The following is a 13179-nucleotide window of genomic DNA, read 5'->3' on the forward strand; positions in this document are numbered from 1 at the left end:
ACTAGGACCAATCGATTGAGGACAACAAATGGCGTAATCCGCAACCAATGAAACTGGGAACCTCTGCTACGTTTAGTCGCCGGGAGTAGTGGCTCACTCCTGTAATCCCAGGCGTCCGGGAGGCAGAGTTTGTGCAAGGCCGTGTGTGGACGACTACCAATCCCCCAACGGGTGGTCGGGATACTTCCGCCACGGGTGTCCCCACCCCTGTCCCCACGTATCCCCCCGTTGGCGTGGCCGTTACACATATCTCACCCTGATTAATCAGTTATTGTGTGTGCGGGTGTCTAAGGCCTCGGGTCGACACCGATGTTTGTGTATCTCAAAAAAAAAAAGCTACGTTTAGTCGCTTTTGGCACAAGGATGACTTGGTAATTTCGATTCTAGCTTTGATATTCCTTTACTGTCGTCTGCTATATCAATGTATTAAAATGGCGGATAATGACGAGTTATCTCCATCTCAAACTGAAAAACTAATACAATTTCAGGTAAATATTATTGAAATATTTTTGTTTACTGCAATTATAAGAGGAATTGACTCTGCCATTGCCATAAAATAGGTAAGGTATGGTATATTTTTTCTTCGTTTGGCTTTGACTTAGTGGACCCTAGTGAAGCCTTGGTTAATATTCCGTCAAACTTGAAAGTCAGAGATATTGTTTAAGTATTAGAATTATAACAATAAACAATTTGATTCTAACATTTACATAATATGTAATATTTAATTATGAAAAATGTATCTTCTTTGCTGAAGAGTAATTAACTGTTAGCAAAGAAGTTGATGCCTCAACAGAAGTTTCGATGGTGAACCACTTTAGTTCTTTAGTTCTTTAGTTCGTTATTAGCTCAACAAAAGGTCAGAGACCCATCACGTCAAGACAGTGAGAAATGAGATATGTACAGTCAATTAGCAAAAACAATATACATTCAACGAAAAAGGGTAGTAAAATTGTGAAATAAAATAGCTTGAGAGATTATGGACACTTACAATTGTTAGTCATAGAGTTCTGGAATTGAGTTTGCACGGGAAAGCCCTTAAGATGATCTGGCAAGGAATTCCAGTCCCGAATGGATGAGGGAAGGAATGAGTGCTTGCGGCACGCAATACGGAATCCCGGAGGCATCTTAGACACCGTGCGTAGACCGCAGGGTTTACGAAACCACTGAGAGGCCACCGCGGAAAGAGGCGCAAGGGCACCTCCGTGGCGGTGAACAACAGAGTTTACCAGAACTAGGCGCCTAAAACGGCGGCGCGAAGCGAGCATGTTCCATTTGAAATTAGTTAGAACGTTTGCCATATAAGTGTCCCACTAAAAGCCAACGCTCGCCGCGAAACGAAGAGCACGAAATAATATGATGGTGGCTGTTTTGAGGCAGGTCTTAGCTGTGATGTAAACATCAACAATATAAGCCAGCCGTGAATTTAATCACCAACAACCACAACAGCCTTACTTTAAATTGATATAGTTCAATTTGGTTCATTTTAGGAAATTGTTCAGTTAGAAGATATTGACAGCTGTCGACAGATTTTGCAACAACATAATTGGGACATACAGGTAAGCTAAGTTTGTTATTGTCAATACTAATTGCCTGCTCAAAACATTTTCTTATGCTCAAGTTGAGATGGAACTTTTGAAAAAAAATTGGAAATAAGAATCCATTCATGATTTTTATGCGTTAATCTTTACTTAAAGTAATAAAGCACTTTAATTTTTAGTTTACTATTGTCATAATTACATATTTAAAACAAAAACTTGTTTTTCTCAAATAGGGTTTTTTTTTCCCGACTTACTTGACTTTACTACTCAGGTAGCGATTTGATTTCAAATTATATTGTATTAAAACAATTATAACTGTACAATCAGAAAATCGTGGAATAAAGAATGGCTGTTAAAATTTCGTTGAAATAAGCTGTGAATTAAATGATATTATACAACATATAAACTTTAAAATTTGATGTTTTTTTTAGATTTTTAGAGATTTGCATGAAAAACCACTTCATTCTTGAAATATTTCTATGACTGTTCAGTTTGTTTGTGGTTATGTTAGAGAAATTTAATTAAAAAGTAAAATATACAATAAACGCAAAGCGCTATGAATCAAATGGGGAAAAAAAAATTTATATGAAAATAGGTGCAAATTAGTTCATTAACAAAAGATTATAAAATCTGGGTCAAAGAAGGCTTTCATATATTTCAGTTCCAATTTTGTGTATGTAATTATAACATTGCATTTTAGAGCGCTGTTCAAGACACACTAAACATACAGGAGCCAGTTGGATCTTCATATACGTCAGCACAAACATCTTCACTTCCTTCACCAGCTTCACCTGTAAATCATTCGTATGTTAAAATACATAATTACTTTATTTGCTTCATTTATCTTTTGCTAAATTTTTTTTAACAACGTTCTAAACTGTAGAACACATTTGTGATCAGAAAATACGTGTTTTTTATTATAAAATTGCAAAACTTTATCATTTATATCAAAAGTGACATAATAAATCAAGTATGACACTTGAGGATTTTGGTTAATGGTAGTCCGTTGCAGAATGATTAAGTGATTGGAAGTTTTGAAAAATTAAACTAATCACACCTAGCTCTCTTCGTTTGAAAAATTACTGCTGGCCCTAGTGTGATGATGATAAATGCAAATGAAAACTCGTTTAGGTCTCATTAAAAAATCCAAACCTGTAGAAATGAAGGTTATGTTTTTTATAGTAAATTTTGTCTTGATTCAATAATTTATCAATATGTTGCCAAAATAAATGTTAATTTTACTGTTGAAAGCATTTAATTTTTTTAATGCCGTGACTGATCATTCAAATAGGCCGTTGGTGGTGAATGGTGATTTCTAGCTCACAGTTACCTGACACTTACAAAGACTAATAACAGCTTGAGGAGAGTTTGCATTTCTTAGCGACCTAATGATTTATATAGTCAATGGCTTTAGATTATCAGTAAAATTTGACATTGGGAGAACGTCAAATGTGATACTATATTGGCTATTTCTGTCCATGCCATGAAATTTTAAATCAAACCAGAAAGGTATAATTTATCTCTGATGATAGGTTGGTGTCTAAGGTCTCTGGGCAACACCATTTCGCTTGAAACATGTACCTTCACAGGCTCCCCCTGATTTTTGAATTTTAACAAATAGCGAGTTTCTATTACAGAGGGAAGTTGATTAATTAATTAATACATATTCCTATGCTGTGTAATTTTAATATTTTACATGGTTAGGAAAAGTAATACTCAGGGTAATCTTTGAATCTTGATGCACATATCCCTGATTTGGCTGGAAATTCGTGTCCAAATGAATCTGTGTCAAGCGTGTGAAGGTACATGTTTAATTTTCTGCGCAGATGAATACTTCTTTCGTAAGCAATATATTACAAACTTCCGATCGAATTGATTTATATCAAAAAATTTGGGTTAAATGAAAAGTATTAAAGCAATTCTCAATTATAGCACATAAGTTAACTTCATATTTTAATGTATAAAATTTTACCCAATTTGATGAAGAACAAGTCTTTGGTTAATTTAAAAATCTTTCAGAGCTATCTGGATAGCAAATCAATCATTGTAGTATTTGTATTGTTTTTGATAAATTTCTTCGTAATTTCATGACAAATGAAATTTCATTAATTAAAATTTACTTCAATGGAATTTAAAGATTTAAATTTAATATTTAAAAAAATAAGAAGAAAATTATAAATTACAAAGAAAGTACCCTTTCATAAATGTGTGAAGGAATTGTAATAATAATAAACCCTTCAGGAATTCGCACATAGAGCTTGGAGGTCCTTCTGAAAGGTCAAAAGGCTGTGATGTGAGTGTTGATGCAAGACACTTGTGTTAGGCATAATGGAGATTTTTTTGCATTAACAAGAAAAAATTATCTTGTGAACACTCACCATCGCACAGTTTTTAATGACAAATGAAAGCTGGCAAATAAGGAAAAAATTGGGTTTATAATATGAATGTCGAATCTACTTTTGACTTGGTTTGACTTTAATATGGATTGCAGTTGGCTTCTTAATTGGCAAATATGGTAAATGACCAACCAGAAATATTTCATTCAGCAATTCCAGTTTTGTCATGTAGGCATGTGAAAAATTAGAATTATTACTGTTTCAGTAACTTAGTCTTGTTGATTCTATTAATATCTGAATCCTTTAGTACTACTGGTTCTTTATGTTGTAACAATTTTACCTTTGTTATTTAGATTTACACAGTATGCAGTGAGGTCCTGGCAGCCACATGGCTTACTTGGTTGGGGATATTTTCTTGTTACTTTTCCATTCACCTTCATCTACAGTACTTTCACCAATCTTCTGAGGTTCACATGTAAGTTTTACTTAAAATTACGCTTGTAAAATAAATTATTTGGGATACCCTTTGTTAATGTGGAGATTAGAACTCACACCATGATTTTTGTAAGCTCCTTTATACTCAAGATATTTCCACTAAAGGTTAATTAAATGAATTTGAATTTTGTTATTGAGTTATCAAGGTTTTTTCTGTAAAATTAATAAGGCTGTCTCTAACCTTGGAGACCATGCTGTCACCTATATCTTTTTAACTAAATTGTTAAATTGAAAGCTTCAAACTTTCAGCGGTGACTAATCTTCGTTTTGTTAAAGTTTTAGAGACAAAGAAAGCCAAACTAAAAATTCATTAAAAATAATTGCTCAATATTCTTTAACGCTGTTTTCGCTAGTTGTCCAACTTAAAATTTATATAACGTTCTAATTAGTTAAAAAAAATTATAATTTTTTGTAATTTTTTTAACAAAACTCAAATTGTTTTTTTCAGTGAGTCTCATTCGGGCTGATCCAAGAAGATGTAAGTTATTCGTTATTTTAGTTTTTTTAAATGGGGATCATAGGTTATAGAAGTCACTAGGTGACTTGGGCTTACAGTGGTGCTCTTCGTTTTAGCCTAACTTATTGTAAAGTAGTATTTTTATGGAATCACTTTTTTTGGAAATTTTATTGGTACACATTAAAATAAAATTTGTTAATTTATATTTCTATAAATATGTGTACCAGCTTTTTACCCTAAGTAAAGCATGTTTTAATTTAGACTAAACTGAAAGAAAAGTTTAGTAACTGTATGAATGCTTAGGCATATAATCAATGAAATGTGTAATTTTTCAGACTTAAATGAATTTCAAATGCGTACATCTTTTATAGCAATAACAAATCCATTACAAGATGTATTAAATTTCATAAGTACATATGAAGTTAAATATGGAAGCTTACATCCAGTGTTTTATCAAGGAATTTACAGCCAGGTAGGTTTTTATGGATATATAAAAAAAAAATTGTTATCTATAGGTTATATTAAGTTTAAAAGAAATTCAAATGATAAATTTTCCATTTGGTCGGAGCCGGGAACCTTCTAATCGACAGAAGCTTAGTTTGGTATTATAATAGGCCTTTCCATAAATTCGCAATGACTGCCCAACTTTTTCTTGAGATAGTGCAGTCAAGCCTATGGACGAATTCATAAGTTAACTTTAGTGGGAGAACTGATGAAGCATTTTAGAAGTGGGGTAAAAACAGTAAACAAGAAGGCCACTTTATTTTATGGAAATTCCAATTGCCTAGTATAGACACGCTGAATAAATAAATAAATAAGATATATCAGTTGATTGATTTATACGGAATAATATATTATAGGAAATAAAGTAGTCAAGTACACCACTTGGCATTAAGTATAATTTTTGAATACTAATTTAATTTAGTTTTTAGGCACTAAATGATGCTAAAAAGGAGCTTAAATTTTTATTAGTATATCTGCATGGTGATGAACACCAGGAAACTCCAATTTTTTGCAGGTATTTATAAACTTTTTCATTTGTGCATGGTGAAGTATGGCTATTTTCCCAATATGCTTAAGCATAGTAACCATGTCTTTGCGGGCTTTTACCTGTCAGTTTTCAAGATTTACATATAACAGGGTTCGCTCACGACCTGGTCAGGGAAATTGAAAACCTTTTCGAAAAGTCAGCTAATTTGAAAAAGGCCCCAATAAGTTACGTCACCAACTTCAAACGCTTCGGAAGATGTCAATTTTAGAGAACCAATGAGATACTAGGCTGATTTGATGTTTTTAGGGGGAAGGAGCTTACTTAGTTCTCGGGAATAAGGGGTATAAAAATCAAAACCAAAAAATGTCTCATTCTCATCTCCCCTAAGTAAAAATAAATACATTCCTAGTGAAAATATTAATTTATTATTTTTAATTTTTGTAAAAAAATAATTATCTTTGAAACATTTCAATCATTTATCTGAGCAGTTTAGTGTAGACGTTTTAAATTATTGCTAGTTAATTTACTGTTTTCATTTTATTCCATAGTGGTGTAGTTTCCACTTTTTAACTAATATTTATATAAATTTATAGTAATAACACTGAGTTATTTTTTTAATTGACAATAACTTTATTTACTTGCAGGAGTACATTAGGAAATAAAAATGTTATTGATTTTGTAAATACACGGATGCTGTTTTGGGCATGTTCTGTGAACACACCAGAAGGTTACAGAGGTAGGTTCCCTTTCATGTATTATGATAAATGTAAATACCATATCGATAATAATGAGTGTAGGCAGCTGTTGGCTCACGTTGCATGAAGGGCTTGCACCCACCATCCTACGCATTGTAACCCGGCCAACTGATATAAAGGCAGGATAAAATCGCTAGGTGGTGCGTTGGCTATTACCCATACCAAAAAATAAGTTGGCTTTTAGTTTGTATTTAGTTGGTATTAAGTTGGTTTTAAGTTGTCAGCATTTTTCAATAAACTAGTTAAAGGGGTAATAAGTGGTTATTAAGTTGGCAGTATGGTTTTAGTTGGTAATAAGTTGTTTTTATGTATGGTTTTAGTTGGTATTTGTCCCAAATACAAACTTAAAACCAAGTTCCTAGACCACTTAATTTTTGGTAAGGGTAGCCTAGCTGATTATTATTAATTCCCTTACCAAAAAATAAGTTGGCTAAAAACCACTTAGGACAACTTGTATTTCAACTTGGTTTTCAGTTTGTATTTGGGACAAATGCCTACTTAAAAATAACTTAAATCCTCTTTATTAATCAACTTATTTCCAACTAAACCAGAATCAACATTTACATTTAACTACTTAAAAGCAACTTAAATCCTACTAGGGAAACATCTAAAAACCAACTTAAAAATATTGTTATTTCCTGACTACTAAAAACCAACTAATTATAAACTTAGCAAAAGCAGTATTTTCCTACCAACTGAATAACAACTTATTACCCCTTTAATAGTAACTTGAAATATGCTGACAACGTGAGCCTACTTAATACCAACTCAATATCAACTAATAATGTGTATACAAACTAAATACCAACTGAAATCCAACTTATTTTTTGGTAAGGGATTAATACCTTAAGTTGGATACTTTTAAGTTTAAAGATTTCAGTTCACTCAAAAATTTACAAAATTGGCAATGTTTTGTCACTTTAATTTATAATTTTAATCTTTAGGTAAGATGGTTTTAAATTTATTTTATTTGACCCTTTTAGTTTCAAGTTTGCATTGTTTTACAATGTACACTATTTCATCATGAGGATATATTTTGAAATATTAAGACAAGTTTTTCAAACTTAATTTTTCAAACTACGATAATATTCAAAATAATGATTAATTGCCATGAACCATGAAATTATTCATTTCTGCCATGAATATCTAAGAAAATGAGGAATCACGTAGGCTGAAAACCAACAATAACAAAGATATAGAATATTGATATTTTAATTAACTTTTGTTCAAATGAAAAAGATGCCTGTTAAAATTTTGTCCCAAGCTTTAGGAATAAATATTAAGCTTAAAAAAGTTTCCAACAATTGTTTACGGCCATGTCATGTTACTAACAGTGAAAGACCTACTTATATCCGACACAGTGGTCAGACTACCTAATGATGCCACATATTTATGATAGAAATGAAACCTATTAAAGGTATCCACCAGTCGTGAGACAGGACAAACTTTCGTTCGCCCTCAACCAATCTGGACATGTCTCAATATTTTACACCGAAATGTTACGCTATGTATGAGAGTAGAGGTAGAGCCCTCTATATCCATTTCGTAAAGCTATATAAGCATGGGAAAGGGGATAGCTAGTTGAAGGGCTACCACAGCGACGAGTATACATAAATGTTATATTATGAAATATAATTTTCTGTGGTGATTTATTTTTGAGCGTTAAAATATAGCAAAATATTCTGTGTAAAAAAATATATTTTGTAATTTAGTTTCTCAAGCATTGAGAGAAAATAGCTACCCATTTTTAGCTGTCATTGTGTTAAGGGAAAATAGGATGACAGTTGTTGCAAGAATGGAAGGTTTCATTTCACCATCAAATCTCATAGACAGACTTCAAAGGATTATGGATGAAAACGAGTCTTCTCTTGTTGTTGCTCGAATGGAAAGGCGAGTACTTTTGTTTGCTTCTGTATTTAAAATTTTATACACTGACGGTTACTAATTTGTCATTTAGGCAAGAACTTAGTTTAAATCAAACATTGAGGCAACAGCAAGATGAAGCATATTTAGAATCACTTAAGGCTGATCAAGAAAAAGAAAGACTGAAACAAGAAAATGTAGAACGCTTGCAAAAAGAAGAACAAGCAGAAAGAGATAAAGCACAAGCTGTTCTCAGGCAAAGAGAAGTAAGTAAAGTCGTCAAGAAAAGGCTTTGTAGTTTTGTTGTGGATTTAAATTTAGTTTTTATGAATATATTATGAGTTATTGATAAATTTAGGGTGCACATATTGCAACTTTTCAGCTAGCCACCAAATTATACAGTGTCTTCATTTGATCAGCCCAGGCATTTTTCTCAAACACTATACCTTCTAGAAATGTGAAATTTTCAGTATGTACTCTCTCGGTGGAGATCGTAGTTATTTGTGAATTTCAGAAAAATCGTAAATTTTTCACGGTTTTAGAATTTGTAGTTTTTGAACGCTAGGTGGTAGATGAAAAGTTTCAATGAGTAAGTTGTAGAGCATACTCTAAAACCTTTAATGGAGTTGGTATGGTCAAAATCGTACATTTTGTCACTGAAATAATAGGTTATGAAAAATAACAAGTTGGTACTACCCTAATGTTTTTACGCCTCATGTTATTGTAATGATTGTCAAATAATTGTTTTACTTTTACAAATTAAGTGTTAGAACAAGTGCAATTATTATAATAAGGAATTACAGAAAGTTTTTTACAAAATGCTGCAATGTTTTTCTGGAGCAAGTCGTCTTGTATACTTCTTCCTTGACAAATCCCTACAGGTAAAAGTCCAGCGGTGTGAAATCTGGGGACCTAGTAGGCCATCGCACTGGACCATTCTGTTAACTAATTAACTGGAAATGAATGCAATCAAATAAATAATATAAATATATTTAATTGTTAGAACATTATATTTACAATGTATTAAATTATAACGTTAATACTGAGCTGAGGAGGGAACAGCCTTAATGACCCACGTCAAACAAGCAACTAACTTTCAGACTGCAAAGGCACAATACATAATAACTATTACACCTAACTACGGCAACATTAGTATACACAGCACTTCACCACATCATTAGTAATCATTCCATAAGGTTAATGTCATTAGTTCTAGTTATATGGTAAAGTCCAAAAAGTCCAATTATAACACATTCTTCCCAATCCAACGCTCGGGGAACTCTGTGTTGAGGTATTGCACTACATGTCGTTCCTGGTGAGGAGGTGCACCATCATGCAAGAACTAAAGGTGTGGCAGATCGACTAAAGGGACATCTTCCAATGCTTCTGCTACTTCATTTCGTAGAAAAGCCGAGTAGCTCACCCCATTAAGCCGATTCGGAAGAAAAAATGGCCCAATGACGCGATCTCCTAGTAGACCTGCCTAGATGCTTAAACGGAATTGTACTTGATGTGGAAATCCCCAGTGCGGATTTACATCGCTCCACATATGGTTATTCTGGCAGTTAAATGGGCCGTCCCTTCCAAAGGAACACTCGTTGGATGCAAGGATCAAACAGAGGAAATCTCTGTTGGCATCCGCCATGGTACTGAACCAGTTACCGAAATCCAACCTAAGGCGCTGAATACCATCGTGAAGTGCTTGGTGGAGCGTGGCACGAGGCACGAAATGGGTGAAATTCATGGTGGTTAAGGATACTCCAGACATAATATTTTGACAAGTCCAAATCGAAGCATGCCATTCTTATACTTGCTCGATGGTCCGCGGAATTTGGGATTCACATTGCCATCTGCTTCGAAGTCAGCAACAGCTCGGAAAATAGTGTGGTAATTTGGTTGACTGTCAGGATATAACATTTGAAACAACCGACTTGTTAAACATGCGCTATCAAAAGTAAATAGGGGGAGAAAGTCTGGCACTTGGGTCCAACCGCACAACGTCTTATTTGAGGCGTAAAATTTTTGGGGTTCGGAAATGACTTCCCCCTCGCCTCTTTACAGGGACACTAAGGTATCGGTTGTACTCCGCCACGATGAAAAATAGTTCTCTATAAAATACGTGAATATTAAACTTTTGCTTTTGATAATTTGATTAATTTAGTTCCTAAATAAAGTAGATATATGATAGAAACTAAAATGCGACCTTTTAAAAATAATAACACGACTTTTGAAAAGAAATAAACCGCAACTAGAATAACGCTCACTTAAATCGTGGAGAGTGTGGCGCCATCTAAGAGCAGAGATCGGGACTAAATGGTAAATCTACGATGTTAAGGCCTAATAATTTGCAAGTTTAACTGAAATAATAGCTATAGCTACGAGATTTTTTTGTTTATTTTACAATTGATATAGTAATTATTAATTAAAATCAACATTACAATAACATGAGGCATAAAAACATTTGGGTAGTACCAACTTGTTATTTTTCATGACCTATTATTTCAGTGACAAAATGTACGATTTTGACCATACCAACTGCATTAAAGGTTTTTGAGTATGCTCTACAACTTACTCATTGAAACTTTTCGTCTACCACCTAGCGATCAAAAACGACAAATTCTAAAACCGTGAAAAATTTCACGATTTTTCTGAACTTCACAATAACAACGATCTCCAATGAGAGAGTACATACTGAAAATTTACATTTCTAGAAGGTATAGTTTTTGGGAAAAATGCCTGGGCCGATCAAATGAAGACCCCCTGTATATTTATAGTTATATTAATTAAATCATTAGAAATGTAAGAGACAAAAACATTATTTTAACTTTTTCATTTACGTCTGCTTTGCTAATAATCATACATATAAATAAAGTGATTAAGAAATGACACGTTTTTAAATTTGGCAAAATTGCATTACAGCCCATCGTGTCCTTTTTTTTATTAATCCCTCGATGGTAAGGAATCCAGTGGTGCTAAATATTTCTGGCATATATGAAAACTCATGTTATTAATTTAAAAAAACAATTTTTTTACCTAAGCTAACTGCTGGTTGCTTCACCTACTGCAATCCAAAAGGCACGGAATGTGCTTTATCAGTGAAAAACAGGAAAAATCAAAGTTTTTTGGAAAATATATAAGTAAACGATTTATCATTTCTGCGAAGTAATTTTGCCATCAATGATTTCCTTGGCAACCACTGATTAAAAAAAATCCAAAAATAAGTTATGCGAGGCTGTAATGCACTTCACCCGAAAATTTCATTCACCCTCATAAGTAAAATACACTTACGGGTACTTGGAAAAATAATATTGAATTATTGGATTGGAACATAAAATTCATTATCATAAACCAAATCCCTTATTTCGAATTTTATATAAAAGCCTTTTTTAGAAGAATTAAGTTTGGCCTATCAAAATTTAAAAAAAATTCATTTTATTAGGATCTCAAACGTCAAAAAATTGAATTAGCTGATCAAATTCCTTCAGAGCCTTCTATTGATGATCCATACACCATTCGTGTCCTTATTAAACTTCCTAATGGTACAAGACTTGAAAGAAGTTTTAGGAAAGATCATTCATTAAAAGTAAGCAAAAAGAATGCAACTGAAGGGGAGAGTATAAACAACGAACGGCCAAATTATGATTTCTAGCTGATTTTTTTCTATTTTGCAGCATTTATTCTATTTTGTATTTTGTCACGAAGAGGCTCCGCAAAGTTTTCAAATTGTAACGAACTATCCACTACGTGTGCTGCCTTGTCAACCTACATCAGAGTGTCCAGAACCACCTACATTTGCTGAGGCCAACTTAGGAAAATCTGAAATGTTATTTGTTCAAGATTTAGATGCTTAGTTTTTGTTTAAAGTTTTTTTGCGTTTAAAATTAAATGCATTCTGAAAAATGCCTTGTGTACATGGGGTTATGAGGCAATTTTTTTTAGTTGCTGGTATTTTCTCATTTGGTCATGTAGAAATTTTGTAATTTTGGCACAAGCAATTTAAGCTTCATATTAAAGTATTTATGATACATTGGTCTTCCTTAATTACTGGCAAGTAATCTTTTAACAATTTCTCATCTTACTGAAATGAAAGTTATCAGATAGGTTTTTATTTTTAGACACTATTTTGACTGTCTGCAGTCGAAAGGGTCTATATTTATTGTGAACCAGTGTTCTATTACCATTTTTCCTCTAGCGAGACTGTTGTCATTCACCGTTTATCTGAGAAAACTTTTTTGAGTGGAATTATAAGCTGAGGAGAAACTTTTCATTTACATAACACCAAAAATTGTTTCACCCCTACCTTTGTGCCTTTGAAATATCTACTGAGAGCTAGTCTCAACATTGAAAAAGCCAACTAGATGGCTATGCATTGGAAGCGTTCTTTTTGGTCCATGCGCGTTTTTAACTTGTATAGAGATGTTCTTAAAAACAACACTTGCTGGCGCTGGAGTGTCAAAAATTATAAATTTTGATGACTAATTCTTCTTTATCCCATCTCGTACACTCTTTGTACTTTGCAACAAGCTCTCGGTGGAAAATATAACGATCTGGCAGGCTTTAGTTCATTAACTTCTGGAATAGTGAAGTTTATTGTTTATAGACAAGAAACCAGAGATAGCCACTCATTTTCACGATTAATTTACTAATAATCTAACAATTATACCACAGAGTACCTTGATTAATCCGTTAACATTTACTACACATTTGGATACTAAATTTAAATTTCAAGATATTGAAGTTGAAA

The 13179-nt window shown here is 33.0% G+C and overlaps 1 protein-coding gene across 2 annotated transcripts; it reads left to right on the forward strand.

The window, feature by feature from the left end:
- Positions 1-364: 364 nt before the first annotated feature.
- Positions 365-12460, forward strand: Faf2 (Fas-associated factor 2). Of its 2 annotated transcripts, none has more exons than XM_090177251.1 (12): positions 365-488; positions 1488-1556; positions 2239-2342; positions 4228-4349; positions 4818-4847; positions 5162-5298; positions 5759-5844; positions 6462-6553; positions 8285-8462; positions 8530-8701; positions 11875-12018; positions 12107-12460. In XM_090177251.1, the coding sequence occupies exons 1-12, from the start codon at positions 432-434 to the stop codon at positions 12284-12286; spliced, it is 1371 nt and encodes a 456-aa protein (XP_090033377.1). In that variant the 5' UTR covers positions 365-431; the 3' UTR covers positions 12287-12460. The 2 variants fall into 2 exon arrangements, with proteins under 2 accessions (XP_090033377.1, XP_090033378.1); XM_090177252.1 differs by having other exon boundaries at positions 5198-5298.
- The last annotated feature ends 719 nt before the right edge of the window (positions 12461-13179 follow it).

This window comes from Leiobunum rupestre, chromosome 6 (genome assembly GCF_980474605.1).
Source record: "Leiobunum rupestre chromosome 6, qqLeiRupe1.1.hap1, whole genome shotgun sequence".
NCBI classification, from domain to species: Eukaryota; Metazoa; Arthropoda; class Arachnida; order Opiliones; family Sclerosomatidae; genus Leiobunum; species Leiobunum rupestre.

Coding starts and splice junctions, on each gene's coding strand:
- Faf2 (XM_090177251.1), top strand. CDS start 432: ATGGCGGATAATGACGAGTTATCTCCATCTCAAACTGAAAAACTAATA. Junction 489..1,487: donor AAAAACTAATACAATTTCAG/GTAAATATTATT, acceptor GGTTCATTTTAG/GAAATTGTTCAGTTAGAAGA. Junction 4,848..5,161: donor TCGGGCTGATCCAAGAAGAT/GTAAGTTATTCG, acceptor GTAATTTTTCAG/ACTTAAATGAATTTCAAATG.